Source organism: Harpia harpyja, chromosome 1 (genome assembly GCF_026419915.1).
Source record: "Harpia harpyja isolate bHarHar1 chromosome 1, bHarHar1 primary haplotype, whole genome shotgun sequence".
In the NCBI taxonomy this organism is placed as follows: Eukaryota; Metazoa; Chordata; class Aves; order Accipitriformes; family Accipitridae; genus Harpia; species Harpia harpyja.
The window spans coordinates 91474488-91498588 of record NC_068940.1 but is presented as its reverse complement, the minus strand read 5'-3'; the positions used below and the strand labels follow the sequence as shown (position 1 = coordinate 91498588).

The window sequence follows — 24101 nt, the reverse complement described above, 5'->3', positions numbered from 1 at the left end:
GCGCCTCCGAGGCACTGCCGGTCGGAGCAGCTGTTGGCCCGGCGCGCCTGGCTGATTGGCCGAGGGGAGCCCCCGCCGCCCAGGGGGCCGCGCTGCCGGCAGCGCCGCGCCGCGCTTCGCTTCGCTTCGCTTCCCTGCCCGGCGCGCGCGGGCCGGGCCGCGCCGAGCGGGAGCCGGGCCACGGCGGGGCACCCGGCTTCCTCGGTGGGAGCCGACAGGGCGGGAACGCCAGGCAGGTGGGGGCAGTAGGGGGAATTGCGAGAGCAGCGGCGGGGCGGGGGGAGCGGCGCCCGGCCGCGGGATAGGAAAGGGAAGGTCTCCTCTTACCTACCCCCTCCTCCCCTTCCGCCCAGGGACTTGATGTATAGGCAGGAGCCATTTTGTGTACGGCTCGTCTTCGGCAAGGAAGCGCTCGGCGGCGAAGAGGTTGTTAAAATGTCCCTGGGGAGGCGGCGGCGCGGGTCAGGCCCGGCCCGGCCTGGTCCTGCCGCCCGGCCCCCCAGGCGGCGGTTTCTCCCGACCCGCGGTGGCGGGGCTCTGCTCCCGGCCCCTGAAGAAACGCCGCCAGCCTGCCGCAGCCCCGGCCGCCGAGGGAACGAGGCGCTGGCGGCTGAACGGCCCGGGCGCGCTGAAACCGCCGCCGGGGGGGGGTGGGGGGGGGTGGATTGACTGGGGGGCGGCGGGTGAGGGACGCTAACGGCCGCCTCCAGCGAGCAAGCAGCTCGTCCGCGCCTCGGCACACGCGTGAAACTGTCATCCCCGCGGCCGTAAGTAGCCAGCGGCGCCAGAGGGGTTTGCTTTAGGTGGCCCCGGGCTCGCTGAGCGCTGGCGGTGGCCGCTGAGTCTTCTCCTGGGAAAGGGGTCGTTTGGTTATTTCTGAGCAAACCCTCGAACTCGGAGGTACAAAGCATCATCTGTTCAGAATGGTATTAAGATATGATAAACTGTAATAGAAGTATTTTGATATCAGAGTTGGCATTGCGATGAGGGAGGGTATCACCGGGGAGACGAGCTTTCAGTAAACGTATAGCGTAGATGCCGAATTTTGTCCTGCTCTCTTCCTGAAAAGGGAAGAGATGTGGCACAACTTGGAACTAACATGTTAACCTTAAACAGAGCATCTTTCCCTGTGGCTCTGTCTGTGCTAGCATAGCATTATTCATGGTAACTCTCTTACAGAATTTTTCTTTCTGTTTTTCTGTTGCATTTTTTTGTTTTGGTTTTCTTTTTTTTAGAGCGTAGAAGGCTGTTGCTGAGAGGGGACTTCAGGGAGCAGTGGCAGAGCTCGGAGAGGAGTGGAGGATGACTCAGCAGGGCGCTGTTCTTCAGGGTTACAATAATGAACTAGTGAAATGCATTGAAGACTTATGTATGCAAAAAGAAGAGCTGAACAAACAAATCCAGCAAGCAGAAGAGGAAAAAAATAAACTCCAACATGAAATCCAAGTCCTGAGTGAACAACTGGAGTGTGTATGTGAAAACCTGGCCCAAAAGGTAGCTTCACGGAATGAGCTTGATAAGATTCTTGCTGAAACTGAAGCTGCTTACATGAAGATTTTGGATAGTTCTAGAACTTTACTTAATGTCCTGAAGAAGGAAGTGGGAAGCTTAAAGCATACGCCAGAGCTGAAAACCAATGTAACGTGAAACGGTCAAATGTTTGGACTCCACAGTGCTAAAATTCCACTAGGTGAGAAATGTGGTTAGCCACAGAACCTTACAACAACAGTATAAGCAGAGAGGGATTTTCTTCCAACCTTTCTGTATGTTTTATTATTATTTTTAAATGCACTAGAAAACAGGTGAAATAAAGTTGCTGTTTGGCTGTTATAAGAAAAATCTTAATTACTGAAACACTACAGAACTATGTTGCAAATAGGTGGTTGAGACAGAGGTGAGGCTGTCAATTTTGACATGGTGATGCTTCAAGGCTCTGAAGACGGGGAAAAAAAATTCATGTTTTATTCGTTGGCTTTGGGTGGCTACCGGTGAATTCCTGTTTGATTGAAAACTAGTGGATGCAAGTAGATCAGATACTACTTCTTTTCACTTTACAGGTGCTTAGGCTTTACTGTTAGGGACCAAATAGAAACGAACTATTTATCTTCCTCTAGGAGTTTGGAGTTCTGTCCGATGCATGCACAAAGACAGGCCCTGTTTACAATCAACTCTTACTGATCTGGAATAATGGAGGGATAAGGTGAGAAAACATGACTAATACAGGGCATGGAGGCTTAAACTGTGAGACTATATATGCTTTGTGCATCTTCTGAAGCTATACTCAAAAGCCTTGTTTAGAAAAGAGGCACACTATAGCAAAAGACAGGTTTTGGTGCAAGTGCACGCCTCCCACATGCAAGGCGCAGTGCTGCAGGCAGCTACATCATGTATGCTCAGACCAACTAATCCACTTACGGATAGGGAACAGATGACTGTATTTCAATAGTGTCTAGAAGTCCTGAAAAAACTACTGGGGTTCAATCAAAAATACTAAGAGTTAAACACAAGGCCAAAGAAGATAATCTTAGCTAAAAGGCAATAATAGAACTTCTGGAAACCTTATTTTTAGTGCCCTTTAGCTCTATACTGATCTACTAAATAATTGTAATATGATTGTAAAGACTAGTGAACAACCTGGAATGGTGAGAAATAAATACGAATGAAGGATGAAAGTAGAAAATGAGATTAGAAGTAGTTTGCAGCTGTCGGGCATTCTTACAGATGAGGTTAGAATAGAGATCAGGGAGGAGGTAACAGCATGGCAGAAATCTCAATTTAATCCTGTTTTCTATTTCCAGTATTTACTAAACCTCTCAGTGTTTGTGTGTGTACATACGCATGCATTTTGTCCTGCTCATTCATGTGTTATAGCAGTAACTTTATTTTTACACTGTATCTTGTAGTCAAATCTTCATTCTATACCAGTTAACTAAATTGAAAGAAGTGCAGTTGTAATCTCCTTACTCGATAACTGTGTGTGTCTCAGGTGCAAGTATAAAGGGTATGTAGGTGTGAATAGTTTCAGTAACAGGTCTTCATCAATAATATGAAGCTAACTTTGTTCTTCTGGTTGCCATGTTACATCAGGGATTAGTGTGACTGAGCTAATCAACAATTTACTTGTATAGCATTTCCACTGGCTTCCCTCAAGTAATGCTGAGGTGATAAAATCAGATAATCTCAGGGGTACTGCTGTTGTAGTGTCGCAGTGTTCAGGACCGCCTTGTTTATATTGAAGTGAAACACAAAAAGTATTGCTATTTTTTAGTAGAAAAAAAGTGATTTATTTGACTGGATGTTTCTTGGCATTCTCTCTTCCCTTAGTCTGGTAGTAGTAACTAATTTACATCAAAATAGAAAGACTCGGGAAAAGGTATCAACTAAAGAGCAAGGACTTTTTTTTAGAATTGCGTATGTAAACTGTTTATTATCTAGAAGGGAACTTAAAATTGTCTATGTGAAAAAAAATTTGTATTGTAGAAAGCTCATTTATAGAGAACAGTACAGTTATTTTCTTGTATTATCAGTCTCGAACAATAATTATAGGTTTGTTTGCCTTAGAATAATAATATATTATAAATAATGCCTCTTCTTGCTCTATTTAGGCTGTTAAAACTGAAGAAGTTTTAAGAGAAGCCTTGTAAGTCTTTAAGGACATCTACTTCACAAGCATTATTAAATCTAAGAGTAGTTATTTCAGTGTCAAAACTAAAATACTGGAGATGTTTGAATTTTTTATGTTACAAAACTAAGGGAAATATGTAACTGTTGGTTAGTATTTACACACACTGGGGCCTCCTAACCTTCAAACAAAAGGTTGAAATGTTGTTAAAATTCCATTCAGTGATCCCAATCTGTAAAATTTCTGTTTAAATTCAGATTCACAAATGGAGAGCAATAATACCATATCTCTAGGGCTTCCCTGTTTGTAGAATAACTCTCAAGTGTGGCAGTCATTTTGAAGTAAGTGCACCTGCAGAGCTGTTACTCAAAAATAGCTCTTACCTTTATATTCTGTATTGACCCAAATTGACCCAAACATACTGTGTCCTTTTATTGAAGTGGTAAACCTTTTTCACTGCTTTTCCAGGTAGTATAAATCTTGACATAAATAGATTTTCTTAAAGAGCTTCAGTTTGTTTAGAATAGAAAACATGCAAACTAAATTAACACACAGTATTGCTTGAACAGAAATGATAATTTGCAGATTACAGCAGCTCTGTAGGGCTAATCTGCGATGGAAGGTTTGCCTGAAATAAGGCAGGTTATAAATTTAAAGCATCATACTTATTCCTGACTTAATTTTTTATATTGTTTTTATATGACTGGGTTAGATCCAGTAATTTACTTGAGTGCTTACAATCTAGAGGCTTTAATAACAAAAGTTCAGGTTACCAAATTGTAGTGCCTAATCTAAAGTGCTCTGTTGGGTGTCTTGTAGCTTATTTGGTATGTGAGGAGAGACAGTTTTTTAATTCCTACCTGTGCTTGATTCAAAGCTCCAGTGAAAAGCATCTAGAGCAGTGGTCTAATTTCCTGAATTTATGTAGTGTCACCTCCACCTGGTTTCCAAATAACAGTACATAACTGGAGGAGAGATGATGATTCCCAGCTTTTATAGCAATAAATATGTACCTAGCACATACAAATGTAGTGATCAACAGGTTTTTCAAAACTTTTGAGTGTTGACTTCTGCCAAATAAATTTAGTTCATTATGTATGATAGAGTTGGGTGGTTACCAAAGAAACTGCTTGTGGATGGTATGTTGAAGTAATTTTCTGTGTGGAGGTGATTATATGAACCACTGGGTGAAGTCCCATATACAAGCAATCACTCACAATCCGTAACTGTCTCTGCGGAGATGCTTACTTTTCAGTTCAAGTACCTGCCCACACACAGTTTCTGCTAATCACCTTGTAGGAATGGAGGTGAGTGGACTGGGGTGGGCCCTAATTTTTGGGGTGGAGAATAAGTATGGATGTGTAGTCCTGGTTTGGGAAGACTGGAGCATGGGGGGTGTTATAGAAAGAGAGGTGGGCTTCCTTTTAATTTCTCTCTGCTTTAAGTGTGCTTCTACTAAGCTACTGCCTATGGTTCCTGCTACCCAATAAATCAAATCTTAGAAATCATCTGAGGTTCACCTGAAGTCTGGACTTCTCCCCACTCCTTTAAGACCACTGACAAGTAAGCTACAGAGGCAACCTGCATTTTGCTTCCCCTTTCTGCCTTTTACTTATTTCTGTCCACACAAACTGGCATGCTTAGCTGCACAGTGGCCAGTTCCAGCAAGAGGCTGTGGAATCTGAGCCTCCTGTTTGCTGGGTAAGTGTACTGCCAGGCTCACACAGGATGTGTTACTGTTGTTTCCTACCCTGGTAGCTCTCCTATGAACAGTAATCAGTGAACTACTTGGGTTTTATAAAGAACCCTAAGTCCCGTCAGTGTATTAGATGCATTCCGTGTGTATGTTAGATTGCCATCCCGCTGCCTAAATTCTCCAAGGTCAGTTTTTTGGCTCTTGGTAAACCAAGAGATTTGTTTCCTTGGACTGGGAAGTCTTTAGGCTAGGAAGGCTAGGCATCTTCAAACACCCAAAGAATTGTCTATTCAAACAACGAAGCGAGCTATAATCTAAACCCAGATGACTGGGTCTTGGATTGCAGTTTCAGAATTCAGTATCTCAATTCCATCTAGCTCTCGTGGTATAAGTGTGTCTCACTCCAAATGGATTAAGTGGATTAAGCTAAATTGGAACAAGATACTCTTAATTCTGGAACAAGAACATTCAGAAGATTGTTAGCAAAAGGATCAAATGTCTACAGTTAATTCATCGTGTAGATGAGTCCCGCGCAGAAGACCAGTGTCTATTACTCCTTAGATGATTTTGCTTGTTAGGAGAAATTTGAGTTAGAAGATGTAGCTTGTGGCTGTTGCTGAAATTGTCCTTAACTTTGAGTAGATCCTGGGCTCTTGGGTTTTTATGTAAGAAGTAGATAAAACAGTTCATTTTCTTTTATAAGTTTTTTTCCCTCCTCTTCAGTAGTGAATGAAGAAGTATCGATAGATGCTTTAATATTGATTTGTTTGTCTTTTGTTGTTTTGGTTTGTTTTTTTTTTACAGATGGGTAGGCAAGTTTTCCTAAAATCAGAGTGCTCATTTCACTTTGTTTTTAATGTATGTGTGTGTTTTTAAATAGAGATAGAAATTTCTTCTCTTTTTTTTTTTTTCTCTGTGGGGGGAAGGACAGATTAGCCCTTGGTTTGGTTTGTGCACCAATTGCTTTGTCAGTGTCTGTTGTGTTACTGGGGGGTTGGGGGGGAAGTCAAGCACGGTGACTGTTCTACTCTTTTTTTTAAACTGGGAGTGGGGTTTTTTTGTTCTTTGCCCCTTACTGCTTTATAAATCTGTCTTTAATTTCAGTTGCCCCAGAGTAGTCCTTGATTTGTCTTCCTCAATTAGATTTCAGATGAAGTTTCCTTCAATATCTAGCTGTAAAAACCAGATGCGTGCAGGTGACACAACTTGCATGTTAGCTGCTAAAACACGATGGAGAAGTTCAGGCTTGCAGAAAAGGGAGCTATATATTATTTGATCATTCATAGCTTTAGCTTACGGGATTTGTGTAAAAAGTAGTTGAGTGTTGTAGTTTGATTTTACAAAAATATGTTAGAAGAAGTGGGGCTAATAAAACACTTTAATTTTGTAGTGGTTTCACAAGATCTTGTGGGGTGGAACAATCTGCATATTTTTTTGTCTATTTGTGCAAGACTAGACTATTGATATGCTGCAGTAACCACTACAGTTAATTAGTAAATTTTAGTACTAACTTGGATATCTTATTTAGCAGCAGCATTGAAAATAATGGTGTTGAATCTTGGCGTTTTGATTGTAGCAAGCAATAGGCTTGCTACATCATTCAAAGCTGGTTATACATGTCAGTCTACTTCATTTGAACGTCATAAATGGGAAAATGTTACTCTTGGAATAGGATTCATCTGTACTGGGGGAAAATGGGCACCTGTAGATGGAGATCACATTCAAGAAAAGGCATTTGAGAAAAGTCGTATCTGTCTCCCTCTGGAGGTGGCATTGATCATGATTCCACTGACTCTGATGGGAGCTTCAGTTTCACTCACACCTCACTTCAAGGCATATGAAGTTATGTGGGATGACTTCTCTCTGCTTACTACCACTTGTGTTTTATAGAATATATGTAGTAGTCCCTGAAGGATTTATAACGGTGTTGAGTGTTCTCTTTTATTATCTTTTTAGAGGCAGACACACAGCTTCCTGCAGCGGCCAGCCTAAATCCAGAAGATGGAAGTGTTAGGTAGAGACTATAAAACAAAGTAAGAGGCTGAAGAATTTTTAACACTTAATTTTAAACATTTTTCAAAGTATGATACTGAATAGACTGGTCATGGAACATTTTAAAGTTATATCTTCATAGGTGTAATTTTTTGAGCTTCATATGCATAGGTTCTCATGCTCCAGTGAGAGCTCTTGTAATGAGATTGAGGTTTTCCATTGATATGTGTATATGGGAACACTTCTAAAAAATTATTTCCGTCATAGTCCGTGACAGATCTGTATCTTACCTTTTTTTTTAAACCACTTCATATAGTTGATTTAGTTGAACATAGTAAAAAAAATAGTAAATTTCTTTCCTAAATGCTTTCAAATCTCCTTATCTGTATTCAGAATTAGGTCAAATTATTATTTGTAGTATTCTCTTTTTGTTGTTATACGGTTATTAACAAGCTGATACAACCTAGAGACCCATTTGGATCGGGCATGTGTCTTGGTTTCAGAGACAAAATCCTTTTCATATTCTGTAAGCTTTAATTTTTTTAAAGCCTCTTTTTTCTTATATAGTAAGAATGCTTTGAAACACTTTGCGTTGAAAATCAGCATGACAGTTAGACTTCTGTGATGCATTTTTTTAATATAGTTAGTATTCAGGGCTGAATTGTATTCTTTCAGGTGTTTGAAAACAAAAAAACCTAGCAGTAATTCTTCATATGCTTATGCAGTTGTTCAATAACAGAAATCCTGCTTGAGATTTGTGCTGCTTACTGCCCAATAGTAAGTGGGATTACTTGCTGTAATTGACAAACCCAAGGTACTTTTCATTAAATACTGGTCCTTCCTCAAGAATTGTTGCTAGCATGAAGGGAATTGATACTTCATCCCAGGGGGACATGGGGCAAGAGAAGAGCTGCCTTTTTAGTAGAGACCACCCACCTGTGGAAAGAGAGAAGCATCTTTGTTAGCCTGTCTCATGGTAAAGGGTTGTGAGACAATTCAAGCCAAGTGGTTATAATGGTCATAGTTTACTGTTGCAAGGTCCACTGAAGCAAGCTGAAAAAAATAAAACCCAGTCCATGCTGTCAGTCATGAGGAATGCGATACCTGATTGCAGTCAGGTTATCTTTAAATGCAAGAGCTCAGGTATAGCTGGAAGCTGTGTAGCTGCTGCAGTAACGTGCTCAGCAAGGGTTAATTTGCCCTCCCAAAAAGCAGTTGACCATGTGGACACACCTATGAAATCTTGTGCACTCAGGAGTCACTGAACTTGCTAGAAAAGTGTAACCTGTTTCTGTTGTTGAAGCTCAGGGAATCCTGTCTTACGTATATGCAACATCAGATATGACTCCATGAGAAGGATATTTATTTTAAATCCTGTTTCCTTTAGGGGCTTTTCTCTGAAGCCTAAAATGTTCTTGCTTTAGATTCAAGTTGTTCAAGTTCAAAAACCTGTGGCCAAGGGGAAAAATACAGATGCCCAAGTTCCACTGAAGCCTGCAAGCCTGTAAGTGGTTTGTATTCACTGTGTAGTTGTCGTGGTTCAACCCCAGCCAGCAACTAAGCACCACACAGCTGCTCACTCACCTCCCTCATAGTGGGGTGGGAGAGAGAATCAGAAGGGTAAAAGTGAGAAAACTCGTGGGATGAGATAAAGACAGTTAAATAAGTAAAGCAAAAGCTGTGTGCACAAGCAAAGCAAAACAAGGAATTCATTCACCGCTTCCCATGGGCAGGCAGGTGTTCAGCCATCTCCAGGAAAGCAGGGCTCCATCATGCGTAACGGTGACTTGGGAAGACAAATGCCATCATTCTCCCTCTTATTCCTTCTTCCCACAGCTTTATATGCTGAGCATGATGCCATATGCTCTGGAATATCCCTTTGGTCAGTTGGGGTCAGCTGTCCCAGTTGTGTCCCCTCCCAACTCCTTGTGCCCCCCCCCCCAACCTCCTCCCTGGTGGGGTGGGGTGAGGTGAGAAGCAGAAAAGGCCTTGGCTCTGTGTAAGCACTGCTCAGCAGTAATGAAAACATCTCTGTATTATCAACACTGTTTTCAGTACAGATCAAAAACATAGCCCCATACTGGCTACTCTGAAGAAAATTAACTTTATCCCAGCCAAAATGAGCACAGTAGTACACTAAGTTCCTGGTCAAATGCTATCTAATCCTTCAGTCAAGTTGCAAGTTTTGTGGCTCCCCTTAGTAGTTTAAATGATTTGCAACAAGTGTTGCTTGTTCAATTTGGAATGTACTTTTGGTTTTTTGTTTGTTTCTTAATGAAGTATTCCATTGAGGCCTGCTGTGGCACTCTGCCATATGCATTCATGTTGTGCATGTGAATATATGAGTGTTCTATGGGAATGTCAGAAAGAAACTACCTGTACAGCAGCAATTTAACTGAAACAAGATTTGTTTTTATGCCATGCTGGTTTTATTTTTTAAAAGTGTTTTAAAATGCTGAGTATATACATACATATATTTATATAGGATATATAAACAAGTGCTTCCAATCAACAGATCACAAAGTATCTTACAGAGAATGTTAATATCTTTATCTCCCTTGATAGACAGTGACACCTGGTAATAATCTGCCCCAAATCAGGGACAGATCTGGGAATGGAGGCTTTGCTTTTTCAGCCTCAACTGAATACTCTGACTTGGACTGCTTCCCAGGGATTCACGTCCTGTTTGGTGTTTGACATAAACCAACTGGATTATGCATTCTCAACCTGTGTGTTGGGGGAAGGGATAGATACAACTGACCGGATGCATACTTTTTTGCTATTACTCACTTCACATTGCATGCAGTGTCATGATGATGTTTAAAAGTATTACTCATTTCTCCATGGGTACGCTCCTCATGACAAAGTATCCCAGCTCCAGAGCAGCTACTCTCACTTTCCAGACCTGCTCTCTCCAAGCCCCTACTTGCAGGTGTTTGGGAGCTGACTGTAGGTGGTGGGTCAGAGGAACAGTAAGAACTTTTAATGATAGTCGCTAATTAATTACCTTCCACAAGGCTAACCTTGTTCAGATAGCTTGTTTTTACAGACCCTGCTGTTTTGTCTCATTTTCATCTGGCTTCTTATTACCTTATTCTAGTCTATGTAAGACCACCAGGTATTTGTACCAACACCCTTTAAGGGTTTTCTCGACATTGAGGCTCCTTGGTGTTTACATACAGTGGAGGATCTGAATTCTAGTCCATCTATAACTGCATATAGACCACGTAACAGCATTCTGACCACACATAACAGCAACAGGCTGCGTGGCAACCATATTCCACCACAGCTCGTTTTGGGTTAATGGAATTGAAGTAGCATGGTAAGTCAGGAACTGTAGAGATATGGATGAATAGGGCTCATCTATAGGGAAAAGAAGCTGGCTCTATGAATTCAGGTTAAAGACTATAATCTAGGACAGGTGACACCTGACAGCAGTATTCTGTTATTTCACGTATCACAATAAGTATATATACATGTTAAAATATATATGTAAGTATACTAAGCATTTTAAATAAGTATAGAATGTTCTTGGTAGAAACCTGCCTAATATTTCAGTAGTTTGCTGTTCGGAAGGACAATTTAAATACACTGGTCATTAACAACTTGCATTAGGTTGTGTACCCTCTGCTTTCAATAACCCCCACAGTCTTGCTACTATATGAACCCTCATTTGTAGCCCTAACCTCCTCTTCCTGCTGCAACAGCTTTCATTGCCCCCATTTCCTAGCCCCTTGCTTCCCATTTTTTTAGTTATCCCCAAGCTGCTGACCAGAAACACGCTGCTCTTCTGTCATGTGGTGGATCGGAGATACTTTCAGTATCTTCATATTGTCCAGGCATGTTCTGGCACACTTGGAAAAATTGTTTGCAAAGATAAAATAGATTTCATTCAGTTTGATAGTGTCACAAAAGTTATGGTTGGATGGGGTAAGAATTTTATGTGGTAGAGAAACAACAGACACCTGATCTGAGAGGAGTTTTATCCTATGAAAAACCCATCCTAGAAAGACTTCCAGGTTGAAGTGATGGGTGGATGGAATGTGATGTTCCTGATACGCTGTGCAGATTAAAGAACAGAAGTTTACTATGTTTGTCAATGAGAATATCCTTGCCCCAGCAAATGCAGACTTTGTTTGTAGTCTTCTGCAAATAAAGAAGGTCTATATGGGATGCTGTAATTTAATTAGTATCAAGGCTATGCGCAGAGTGGCTCGAGTTTGTTCCAGAAATGATTGCACTGTGTTTGAGAAAAGACTATAACTTGAAATTAAAAAGAGGAGAAAGGAATATAATGCTGGAGCTTGCAGATCGGTTATCTCATCGAGGAAGCCATTATAGGTCAGCTATGTAGTTCTTCAAAGCTCTGAATACGACCTATATTGCAAAGTAATAAACACATGCTAAGACAGAGTGGAGTATGCTCACAGTAAGGCTACTTGTAAAAAGTTATGTCAAGACATTGTATGTGTTCAGCAGTTTTCTTTGTAATGCTATTCTATTTTACAAACTAATATATTCCCCGGTAAGGTGCGCTAGAGAGAAACACTCCAGATGCCTTCATCTGCAGAGAAGAAGGAGAGGCAATTAAAAGTCTGCATGCTGTGAAATCTCTGGGTACCAACAGTGTCTGCACAGACTTTTATAACATTTTAAGGAACAATTGGTTTTCCTGGTGACTGAATGCAAACACAGTATTTGAAAGATGTCAGTAGCTCAGTTATTTTCACACTGGCTAAAATCCTGCTGGTTTGCATAAAGGTTTCTATTTTTATTTACTGATAGCAAAGTCTTGGTGACAAACTGGCTCCTCCAGACCAAACAAATTCTATTTTCTTTTATTAGCACACATCATTTCATCTCTGACAAAGAAAGGGCAGACTTCTGATAATGTAGTGAAAGAACCTGGGGCAGAGCAGTGTCTGGTACTGGCCTCCATCAAAGAGGAGGAAAAGCACAAAAGGACAAAATTGCTGGCCTTGGTCTGAATTGAGCGGTGTTGCTTGCAAAAGTAGCAAGTGAGAGGGCTTTTTTCTTTTTTTCTTTTCTTTTTTTTTTTTTAATTCACTCCCTCCTACATTGTTACTGGGCTGAGTAGGGAAAGAATTTTCTTTCTTTTTAAGGTATGAATAATAATAAATGGGATAATTTGCTCCAAGAAAAAACAATTCCACATGGGAGGCAGTTAAAGCTGCCCCATGGGAGCTCTATTTTTTCCTTCAGAAAAAAATTTTCATCATGCAAATTCTAAAAGCCAGCAGCCATTGAAGGAGGAGAAACAACAAAATGCTGTGTTTGCTTGTCATTGCGGACCAATTATTCTTCCAGTAGCTGCACTCCTGTGTATAGTTTCTTGGTTGCAAGTACTGCCTGTCCAAAACATGGATTTTTGGTCTCAGACCTGTTCAGCTTAAAATACTTTTTTTATTTTAGATGAGCTTAATAAAGCAGTGCACATTGGTGCTTATATAGGTATGAAATTTGTCTATAACTGTTAGTTAAAAGTCCTTTTCACTGGCTTAGTATGCCATGTATTATTACACCATGTAGTATTACACTGATGTAGCTAGAGTGAAGCTCGGTTCTCAGACGTTAAGATGACCCTTTTAACTTCAGATTGTGCCGATACATATTTCGCAGTTTCAGGTGTTGGTGAAGTCAGCAGCAACCAAATACAATGAGGTGTAACTTGACTTCTGTGGACTTAAATGAAAACTTCCCATATTGCCTTGCATGAACATTTTTGTTTTAAACACCTTTTGCATTTGGTTGTTTGGTGGGAAAGCACAGCCAAATGTTTTAGAGAGGTATCAAAAATCATTTGTTTTGGCTAACAGTACATTTCCTGGATAATCTCATCCAGGAGAGATTTTAAGTGCAGTACCTGTTCAGAGCCTGGACCCTCAGAGCACAGCCCAGCTTCTGTTTCCCAAGCCTATCATTCCCACCGCACATGAATGAGCCAGTCGGTTTTGCAAGGACTGTGGGACAAGGGGCCATCTTGTGGATGCTGGGGGAGAGGAGGTGATTAAATAAATGAAGGCAACACATGCCATACAAAACCACCTCAGGCAGGCTTACACTGAGGCAGTCAGAAGGGCTTGGGAGTCTCTTCTCTGTTTCTACTGTGCGTGAAGTGTAAATAAAAGTAAATATGTGTGTGTGTGCATATGCTGCTCAAGCTACTTGATGCTACCTCTGCTACACTGGGATTCTGTTACATTGGGAAGTTATGATTTAACTTGTAGTTAAAATCATCTCATTAGCATGAGCAAAGCCCCTAAAACCAACCAACCAAAGTAGTTGCGCAGTGTTACTGGATTTCAAAGTGTTGGATTTCCACGTCTGTAACTTCTGATTCTAGTGCTGTGTCCTGTGTGGTAGTAAAGAAGATAACAAAACTAATTTTAAAATTCTGGAATGAGTTTTGAGGTAATACTAAGAGTTTAATAAGTGCCTGAGAGCATTTTATACCACAAAGCTTACTGAAAGTTAGTGGGTCTTGTGGTCTGCTTGCTAATGCTCTGGACTTTAAGATTCAGGATTCTTGGTGCATTTCTCAAAGGCCTGGCTCCTGAAATCAAAGCATTTTCTTTGTTCTTCTTCCCCCTCTTTGAAGTTATATTTCTGTTCCTTGTAAAGAAAAGGTTGAAAACACAAAAGCAAGTAAACATGAAAGGCTCAGAAATGCAAATATAAATAATTCTAGATTTTTTTTGTGACTTAATGACAGTCTCACGTTTTGTGCTTGGCCTGATCTATGTCTTTTTGAATGCTAGAAGCTGGTCATGGTCAAAGCCCTATTGAAAACTTCACCCCATGTTATACTTCCACCAAGTAAGATGCAATTATGATGGCTTTAAGAAAGGCACTCTTGTAATCCATGGTTGTAGGTGCTGTAGCACACAACTTAACTTTCTCGGCATGAATATTTAAATTCCCCTCTCACTATCTTTAGCAACTTCACCCAGCTTTTCACAGTCACTTACTCAGATAAGACAGGGAAGCTCCTTCCAGTCCAGCCCCAACGTGATCTGCAGGTGTCATGGAGCAAGGTCTGGTTTGGAGAGTGAGCTCCGGAGCTCCCAGGCCAGCAGAAGCTAGAAGCCCCACGGTGTGGCAGGGGAAGGGATGGCTGCTGGCTCCTGGGAGAGAGCACATCCAGCAGCGGTACATGGCCTCTCTTCTGCCAGAAGAAATATCAGCCTGGCATGATGCTTCCCAGAATCAGGAACATTAGAGGAACAAGCAATTTCAGGGCTGAAAGAGGGTCTAGGGGATCTGCTAACATCACAATATATTTAGCTCATGGAAATAAATACACAAAGGTAAACGGGAAGATGACTGAAGAGAAGTGTTTTCTCGTATTTATGGAGCTTTCTTTGGAGTCTGAAAGGCCAAAAATATGATCACAACGTCTAGCTGGAAACTGAAGATGGGATTTAGAAATGGAATAATTTATCAAACTGGAGGTAAAGATAGAAGTATGCTGTACAGAGGGCAGGATGAAGACGTTTTAGTAAAACTGACACTGAAAAGGAGAGGATAAGCTGCTGAGAACTTCCAGAGGAATTTTCCTGAGAGTAGAGTGTCACAAGAACTGCCAGAATTGTCTAATTTTTCAAATGTTTTTTATTAAAGCATACAAATTTAGTATCTAACATGAAGAATAATTTATCACAATAGAAATAATTAAATCCTCAGCAAAATGAAGATGAATTTTGATGCCATTCCACAATTATTTTTGACAAACGCTTTTAATTTGGCCCAAACAATAGCAAGGAGGCTTTGTGGATATCATAATGTGCGATCGAGACCTGAATGATTTGTTTCAGTCATCACAGAGAGGGGACAATAAGAGGGAACATGACAAAAATATAGAAAACAATGAGCAGGGCTGCACATAATTTTGACTGCCATATTTTTATAATAAATCTCATGGTAGTTTGTGGTTTGCTTAAAGCTTCAGCTCCCAGATTTGTGTAGTAAATAAGAATCTAAGATTTCGTTACAGAAAAACAAGTTTCTAATTTGCAAGAAGACTTAAACTAATACAGAGCAAGAACAGAAAGCAAAATACATCTTCTAAGAGACAAATTTGTAGAATTTTAACTCAAAACCTAAAATCTACCTTCTTACTCCAAAAAAAAATCCAAAGGCATAAAGCTAAGACTTGATCCTGCTATTAGAGCTCAGGTCAGTATTTTTAGTGCGTTAGTTACTCGGCCAGACATTGCAAAGCCTTGTATCCCATCCTTTTCTTTCCTTAGCAACGTTCTCTTAGAGCCTTGAAAATAACATGCCTCTGCCCTCTATTTTACTTGCTTTTTCCTTCAGCAGATGCTGATGAGCCCAGTCTCTGATTTCAGTTCTGATCTGGAATAACTCCAGGGGCGTGCATGAAGCCATCCCGCTTCTTCCCTCCTAAGGGGGGGTTGGTGGGGAGGAGGGTCAGGACTATTGTTCTCCCTCCCGCAGCAGCAGCCAGCATTGTTCCTTTTTATTTACTTCCCTCTCTCTGTAAACCAGCAGGGCTCGCAGCAGAGGGATGCAGCTCTCCTCATTAGAATAATTAGGCTGATTTATGAGAGAACAACCCAGTGAAGGAGAGCTCTCCTTCTGCAGCGTTTACCACTCGAGGCTGGGCACCCACCCAGCTGCTGGCAGTGCAGTGCTGGGCCTCCCCGCTGGCTCACGCTCTCACCCCCAGCTACCCAGGCAGGCTGGAAGCCCCCCAACTCTTCAGCTTTGCAGCTCAGTGAAAATGTACAGATATATGCAATAAATACTTTTTTCCTTCATGTGGTATTCTTCACAAGTGGTATGTTCCAAATTAATACTGAAAGTCTAATTAGAATAATAAAGGGAAAAATCCCACGTTGGACCTTTCCTTAGCATTGGCTAAGTGGAAGTTTTGCCTTATAAAATGTTCCTCGAGCAGGTTCGCTGTGTCACTGGAACAGGGAGAGCTGGTACGGCTTTGTTCCTCTCCTGCACTGTGGAAGTTTTGCATTACTTTTAGGAAAGGCTTATGTATGAGGAGTTAGGAAATTTCCTTCTTCCAGGGAAAATGTTCCGAGTATCCTTTGTTCATCACATTTCCTTGGTATCTTCATGGCAAAATATAACGTGTACCTGGGAAGTTCTACTGCACTCTGGAAGACCCATTTAAAATGCACGTAGACATATTTAAAAACACATTTAAACTTTTGAAAACGCAAGCAAACAAAAAAAAAAGATCAATGGCAATTCTGCTTGTTGTGTTTCTGCCAGGCACCAGAATCAAACACCAAAGTTGCAAAAGTTGCCAGCTGCCTGCACTTCCCGGTGTGATGTTTGTGGTCGCCTTTATGCAAGGAACTGTACGCATTGCTTATCTTTGCTAATAAGATGGCTTCTGTAGTAACTGAAAGACAATGTTGTGGTTTAACCCCAGTCAGCAACTAAGCACCATGCAGCCGCTCTATCACTCCCCTCCTGAACTAGACAGGGGAGAGAAAATATAACAAAAGGCTTGTGGGTCGAGATAAGGATGGGGAGAGTTCATTCAGCCAATTACCATCACAGGCAAAACAGGCTCGACTTGGGGAAAATTAACTTAATTAATTGCCAATCAAACTAGAGTAGGGTAATGAGAAATAAACCCAAATCTTAAAACACCTTCCCCCCACCTCTCCCTTCTTCCTGGGCACAGCTTCACTCCTGAATTCTCTACCTACCCCCCCTCCCGCAGCGCAGGGGGACAGGGAATGGGGGTTATGGTCAGTTCATCACATGTTGTCTCTGCTGGTCCTTCCTCCTCAGGGGCAGGACTCCTCTCTCGTCCTCTGCTTCAGCGTGGGGTCCCTCCCACGGGAGACAGTCCTCCACGAACTTCTCCAACATGGGTCCTTCCCACAGGCTGCAGTTCTTCATGAACTGCTCCAGCGTGGGTCCCTTCCACAGCGTGCAGTCCTTCAGGAGCACACTGCTCCAGCGTGGGTCCCCCACAGGGTCACAAGTCCTGCCAGCAAACCTGCTCCGTGGGCTCCTCTCCACAGGTCCTGCCAGGAGCCTGCTCCAGTGCGGGCTTCCCAAGGGGTCACAGCCTTCTTCAGGCACCCACCTGCTCTGGCGTGGGGTCCTCCCCGGGCTGCAGGTGGATATCTGCTCCACCGTGGACCTCCCTGGACTGCAGGGGGACAGCCTGCCTCACCATGGTCTTCCCCACGGGCTGCAGGGGAATCTCTGCTCCGGCACCTGGAGCACCTCCTCCCCCTCCTTCTTCACTGACCTTGGGGTCTGCAGGATTGTTTCTCCCACTCCTCTCTCCCAGCTGCAGTTTCTGTGCCGCAGCAACTTTTTTTCCATTCTTAAATCTGTTATCCCAGAGCTGCTACCACTGTCGCTGATGGGCTCAGCCGTGGCCAGCAGCGGGTCCATCTTGGAGCCGGCTGGCATTGGCTCTGTAGGATGTAGGGGAAGCTTCCAGCAGCTTCTCACAGAAGCCATCCGTGTAGCCCCTCCACTACCAAAACCTTGCCACGCAAACCCAATACAGGCAATTAAATAATTCGGTAAATCGTCCCCTAAGCCTATAAGAATATTTTTTTCTTTGGGGGCAGATTGATGGTGCCAGTTTCAAGAGCAGTTATTCATATTCAATAGCCCTCCACATTGTAAACTCTGTGAAAAGCCTCAACAAACCCAAGGAGCTCACAGTATAACCAAGCCAAAGAAGTGAAAGCAATAAAAGAATGAAGTATATGTTACAAACTGATGCAAAAAATCGTATTGCAATTGTAATTGCCTGTAACAAAATGCCTCATACCACCCATAGGAAAAAGCAAATCAGCATCGAACTTTTTCTGCCACCTTCACATTGTCTCAAATGCTCTTAACATATTCGCAGCTGGAACATTTGTCTCTGTCTTTTGCATACATGGAAAAACAGTGCAAGACCCAGTTTCACCCATCCCATTCCCTCATGCAAAGCCTCAGTGTATTTTTGGCTTAGCAGATTGGCAATTTTGACTGGCACAAAGTTGATCCATGTGGAAATCTACCCTTCTTTTACGAAGTTGCATTCCAGAAACTGAATAAGAACACTCCCCTTCATTTTGTAAAGCGGGAGAGAGGTGGGGAGGGCAACCCCTGAGACCTGGCCACTGCGCTTTGCAGCCAGAAGAAAAACTTTGGTGCTTATTGATACCTGATTACTCCGAGTTCACCAGGAAACACAAAGCATCTAAAACCCTATCCAAACCACGACTTTATTGTTCAGAAGTCAGTGTTTCAATGCGTAAATACACAACCCGATTTTTTCTGCCTCCAGACATGGTAATTTCACTGATGGACATGGGGCATTCCCGTAGGAAGAGCTCAGTGTTAGTGCTGCTGTGTGCAAGGGCGATCCATGGGGAAGAGACACAGCTATAAAATGGAGAAATGGTTAAAACACTATCCAGTGTGCCTCTCCTAAACAATCATACTGTACTTGCTCTCCCTCTCTCTTCTCAAAATTGCTGCCTTGGGGAGGTAAAGAATTACCATTGCCATAAACTGTAATCAAGATCAGATGTGCAAAGGGAAAGGCCTTGCTCAAATATCAAAGGGGTCTTAAACTGCCAAAACAGAGCCAGAGAGAGAAATCCCAAGGGAATCAGAGATGTAATTTATGACTGACCTTCATTTTAACTGGGAAATGCGTGCTCTTAAATGGCAATGCTCCCGCAAATGCATGTTTTGTTTTGTTTCAGCTCATTGGGAATCTTTGCTGCAGCGTATTGATCTAAGCTCTTGAACAATGAGCTGGGGATGAGGAATCACATATGCATTCCAGAAACATTTTTCTGCCCTGAACTCGTCTCAGCAGTGACAGTGCCTGGCTTTGTCATCCCCTCTGCCACAGCGCTGCCTTCCAGGGCTCAGTTCTTTCTTTTTGCATCATCGTTTGCCTAAATGACACCACATTTTCTGCATTCTCATAACCCAGTTGTCTGGATTTAGGAGGAAACTGAGATAACAGCTCTTCAAGGGGATTTTTGCTGCCACAGGAGCAGTTGTTGTCTGGATGAGCTCTCAGTCATTCAAAGGCCAAGCATTACAAGAAAAAACAGACATTAAATCTTTGCAGTCAAATATAAAATGGCATCATGGTGCCTCAGCCTCCTGTGCGCTGCCTGCCTTTCTACATTTCACAGGGTAACATTTATCTGGGGACTCAATGCTTCAAAAAAGTTTAGATTAAAATCTAGCTCCAAACTTACCTTTGTAAGGGACTCAAACTGCACACTGAGCGTTGGGGAAATTCAGATCCACGTTTCTGTCTGGATTTCATGGCTCAATTCCAGCTGTAGTTTAAAACAAAGATGCTTAGCTGTTGTCAGCTGAAGTCAAGTCCTGTGTTCCCCTGGCTTCCCATCAGATATGCTTTATTAAAGCAAATACTCATTTTCATAATCTCAGAATTATGTTCTGAATTCTTTTTAAATTCCAGTTAAACACTTTCATGAAAAAGCTTATTTTCTAAATTCTGCCTTACATTTAACATGAACTGCAAGGAACGGCAGTGCTTAGCAGGTATGATGAAAAGAACAGATTTGTCAGGAAAGCCTGTAGCATTGTCCGTTCTGAAGAAATCTCTCACCAAGATGGTAGCTGTTTGTAAAATACACTTCTTGTCTGATAATCAGAAAAAGATAATCTGTCATAGAAGTCACAATTCCTTCAGAGTTTCCCCTCTCAGCTTCCTCTTTGAACAGCTGTCAATACGTGTATGAAACTAACTTAAAAACCGGATAGGTTTGATGTCTAATGCAAAACAAACTGATCTTTTAAATGGAGCTTTTTCAGGTAGAAAACCCTTTGGAGTTAATTGGATGGGAGGATTCAGGTTATTTTTCATCATTGCAACATGTTGTTTTGCAACACAAAATATGTCCATTTACAGTAAATACAGAGATGTCTGCAACAAATTAACTTCAGATTTTTGGAAACACAGATGGTACTTCTTGCACTTTCCCAAAGGGCTACATTTGCTCTAGAGACAGCAGAGATTTTAGCTACTCTGTTATTTTTAGGAGTTTGTTCATCCCCATCATTTCTATTTCACTAAGAACAGAGAAAATCTGATTTCCAGTTTATCTGCTATCAAGCAAGGAGATTAAACAATTTGTTTTGTCACTTGCGATACGTTTCTGCTGCCTCCAGCATTTAATTTTAAAAACCAGTACATTTGTAAAGGAAGTCATGAAGATTATGTACTCCGAAAGGAAAGCCTCAGCATTCAATACATTTTGGATAAGAAAAAACCACGCATCAGTGGTGTAACGTAACATCTCACGTAATAACCACAATTTGTCCCTCGAGTCCCATCCTTCCAGAGTCCCTTCTTCGGGGAAGCCCGGCCTGGGCGGCTTACCCTTGCCGCCAGGAGGTGGCACGATGCTCCCGCCGCTGCTCCCGGCCGCGGGGCGAGGCGGTGCCGCCCGCCGCTTGCCGCTGCTGCCCATGTCAGTCCTGGACTTGCTTGCAAACGATCAGGCCCTCGGCGACTGGGGTTTTTTTGTTTTTTTTCACAAGGTGCCGGTCGTTTCCAGCACCTCTGGTTTTGGGGTTTGGTTTTTTTTGAGATTTACCGCTTCAAACAACTGAGATGGAGCTTACCCTCCAAAAGTGCCAAAGAGAGAATGGAAAATAGAATGGGTCCAATCTTTTTTTAAATATTTAGTATATATATGAACAAGCATATGTAACGTTTCATAACGACCTTTGTTTGAGCTTATGTTCCTGAGTGTCTTAAACATTTTTGGATTTTTCACCCTTCATTATGTTGCAAGACATTTAATTCAGGACACTCCAGTGAGGGCAGAATTGCTGTGTCCTTTAAACAGAAGGGGTAATCGAAGCATACAGCTTACAGTAGGGCCTGCATTCATCCCACCTAATTACAGGCATTGAAGTGAGAGGGCTAACTTAGAAGCCAGCTTGTCTTTGCTTCACTCTAGAGTCGAGGGATAGATCTGGTACCTCCAAAGAGTGATTCAGCATGCATAGCTATCAAAAAAAGTCATGCAGTTAACCTCACACACAGGAAGAAAAAAAGTTTCAGAGTTTGGGGGGCGATAAAATACAACATATGTTTTGTATATCCATAATTGTGATGCTTAACTCATTCAAACCGAACGCTGTACAGTAAAAATCGCTACTCTTTCATTTATCACATTAAAACACACACAAGATGGCTTAAAGATGTAACTTGCCAGTGACCACCTGTTAAGCGAGAGAAATATTCTTGTGGCAGAACTGTCATTGATTGACTGGCAAACTCTGCAAATGAACCCAGGTAGGAATTCAGAAACCTCTCACGCTACAAATTTGTGCTGAAAGTAGACCAAGTTCTGCTCTCCTGAGTTACACATTTCATTTAACAATGTTTATAATAAGCAAATGGTGACTTTGAGGCAAATATGAGGGTGGAGTGGCAATCTGTGCAAAATGCTCCCACCTGGCAGAGCAGCAGCGCTTCCCTCTGCCGCCCTGCAGGTTCCTTTGCTGTCTGATATTCTGCTGGCTTTCCTGATTTGACACTTTCCTTGCTGTTTCTGGGATCAGAGCAAACACATTTTAAATGTTCATCTTTTATGACTCAGTTCCTGTGGTACTGCGTATGCCTTTGGGATCGCTCATGGCCGTAACCCTAAAGGTGTTCAGCAGCTCAACAAAATTGGTCACTACTTCATGGGAACTTTTAAAAGGCCTGATGAATGCCTACCTGCATGTGCAGGCACCTAAAATCCTTTCACAATCTGGTCCTTGCTTTGGCCACTTGCTGCTTCATACCTCCAGCTGATTGACGACAGTGAATAAGCAGGATTCAAATCAGGTTTTAATCTGTAGACGGCCTGACTGCGGTATCACAGGACAGTCTTTTTCTACAGGCCCAGTATTTTTTTGCATTTGAGATTTTTCTACCTGTTATATTTTGTCTTTTCTTATTCTGTCCTTCGATAAATTTGTTATTTCTACCACGGAAAAAATAAAAAGAACAACTTGGCGTCATCCTCAGTGACACGTTCTCAGGCTCCCTGAAGGAGCTGCATGGTACCCCTCGAATCCTTATCAACACCAAGTCAGGGGATGTAATCCAGTAATCTGGGTGGATAGGAGAGAGAACAAGCTATCAGCAGAGCTGGTCCAACAAACCAGCAGCATCTCCCACTTCCTTCCCTGATGTGGGAAGCCATGTGATGGTGGCTGTGAGAATGGGCTGCAAGAACACAACCTGCAGCTTCCAGTCAGCAAGAACAGGGGCAGATCATCAGGAGGCAAACACAATACTGATCAGGTTCAGAAATATTTTATTAGTAGAGCCTACACTGCAGGTTTGCCTACAAGCACCATTTGGGGATCACACCAGAGGAGAAGAAATCATGGGCAAATTGGGCACTGCACAGACCTAGTCAGTCTGGACTCGCATCCAAGTCCAACATGCCCTGAACATGCCAGACTTGCTGCGTCTGTCCTCAGCACAGCCTCTGGCTACTGGGATGGTGAGTTCAGCCACTTCAACGTGGTTGCTCTCAAGGCCTACTGATGGTTTGTATGGTAGCCTTCTTGCAGGTTCATGCTTTCTTCCTACAGGCAGCACAGGTCTAGGGGGAAAGGGGGCTTCCAAGACATTCTAGTGCTAGCCTCGATTCCTCAGTGTCACAGCTTGTTTGGAATGATTGCTGCTTGGAACGATTGCTGCTCATGCAAAACTAGGACACTGCTGTCCTTGGCGGAGACATAAATTGGAAGACATCATTCACTTGCCAAAGAGCTGTTCCTTCATATTTCATGTTTTCCACAGTAGCACCTACAAACACAAATTTTCTTCCCAAGGTAACTGGCAAGCAGTGCTACATCCCTGTCCCGTTGTCACAGACCTGTCCAGTTGTATCCCAGGCGCGTGAAGCTTCCCCCTTTACAGACTTTTGCAGCTAAGCCACAAACTTCCACCTCTACTGTATCCCTCTTGCAAAACCAGATGGATCTTCTGATGTGTTGATTAGCAACGTGTGGTGTATCAGGTAACAGAGCAAACTGCTCAGCGGGAAGGGGCTGTGCTTGCTGTGGGGCCCATGCTCCGACCCCCAGGTAGTTCACATAACTCCCAGCTGTAGCACATAACTTCCCTGCCATGGGACCAAACGCATCCCATGTCGCAAGACCTCATCCTTCGTGGCATCAGATCTCACTGTGTCCCACCACAGAACAAATATGAAGCACCGTTGGTATAGAGGTGAACCTTGAGGTGGGCAGTTTCTTGTCTGATATTTACCTTCTGCTTAAGGTAAGCGTGTTATGCCACCAGATGCAGTCACAAGAAAAGGAAAGCAGCACTTGGGCAAAATGGCAATGGGAATTCAAAGAGGAAGTGGTCAGTATTTGCTCATAACATTTGCAGAGCTTGTTTTCTCTTCAATCCCTAAGTCAGGAAAAACTATTACAGTAGCTAGGAAAGGGAAATATTTCTTTCTGTTTCTAAGCATGTGAGGCAGACTCCCCACTGGCAAAAGCTGCCCAGCACATTTTGTTCAGTGGTGTGTAGAGCCTGCAACTGTACATTGCACCAGGAGCAAAACGTGTTGCAGTACAGGAACCTGTGTAAGGGCCATGTGTTAGCTAAGTACCGTTTAGCTCCTGCTTTGTGTAAGCCCTTGTTTTCTTTAAAAAAATGTAAATTCCACTGGTATTTAATTTCCTTTTCTATAAACGAGAACTTTGGTGTTTTGAGGATGTGGCCAGCTTCTGATGAAGAATGTT

At 42.5% G+C, this 24101-nt stretch overlaps 1 protein-coding gene across 6 annotated transcripts; it reads left to right on the top strand.

Moving 5' to 3' along the window:
• Window positions 1-14: 14 nt before the first annotated feature.
• On the top strand, window positions 15-20266 carry LOC128149634 (microtubule nucleation factor SSNA1-like). Of its 6 annotated transcripts, XR_008237720.1 has the most exons (4): window positions 15-236; window positions 1236-1690; window positions 7275-8814; window positions 19049-20266. XR_008237720.1 is itself a non-coding variant. In XM_052805099.1 (3 exons), the coding sequence occupies exon 2, from the start codon at window positions 1303-1305 to the stop codon at window positions 1645-1647; it is 345 nt and encodes a 114-aa protein (XP_052661059.1). In that variant the 5' UTR covers window positions 15-236; window positions 1236-1302; the 3' UTR covers window positions 1648-1690; window positions 19049-20266. The 6 variants fall into 6 exon arrangements, 5 of the variants coding, with proteins under 5 accessions (XP_052661059.1, XP_052661087.1, XP_052661079.1 ...); XM_052805099.1 differs by lacking the exon at window positions 7275-8814; XM_052805127.1 differs by lacking the exons at window positions 7275-8814; window positions 19049-20266 and adding an exon at window positions 12951-13801.
• The last annotated feature ends 3835 nt before the right edge of the window (window positions 20267-24101 follow it).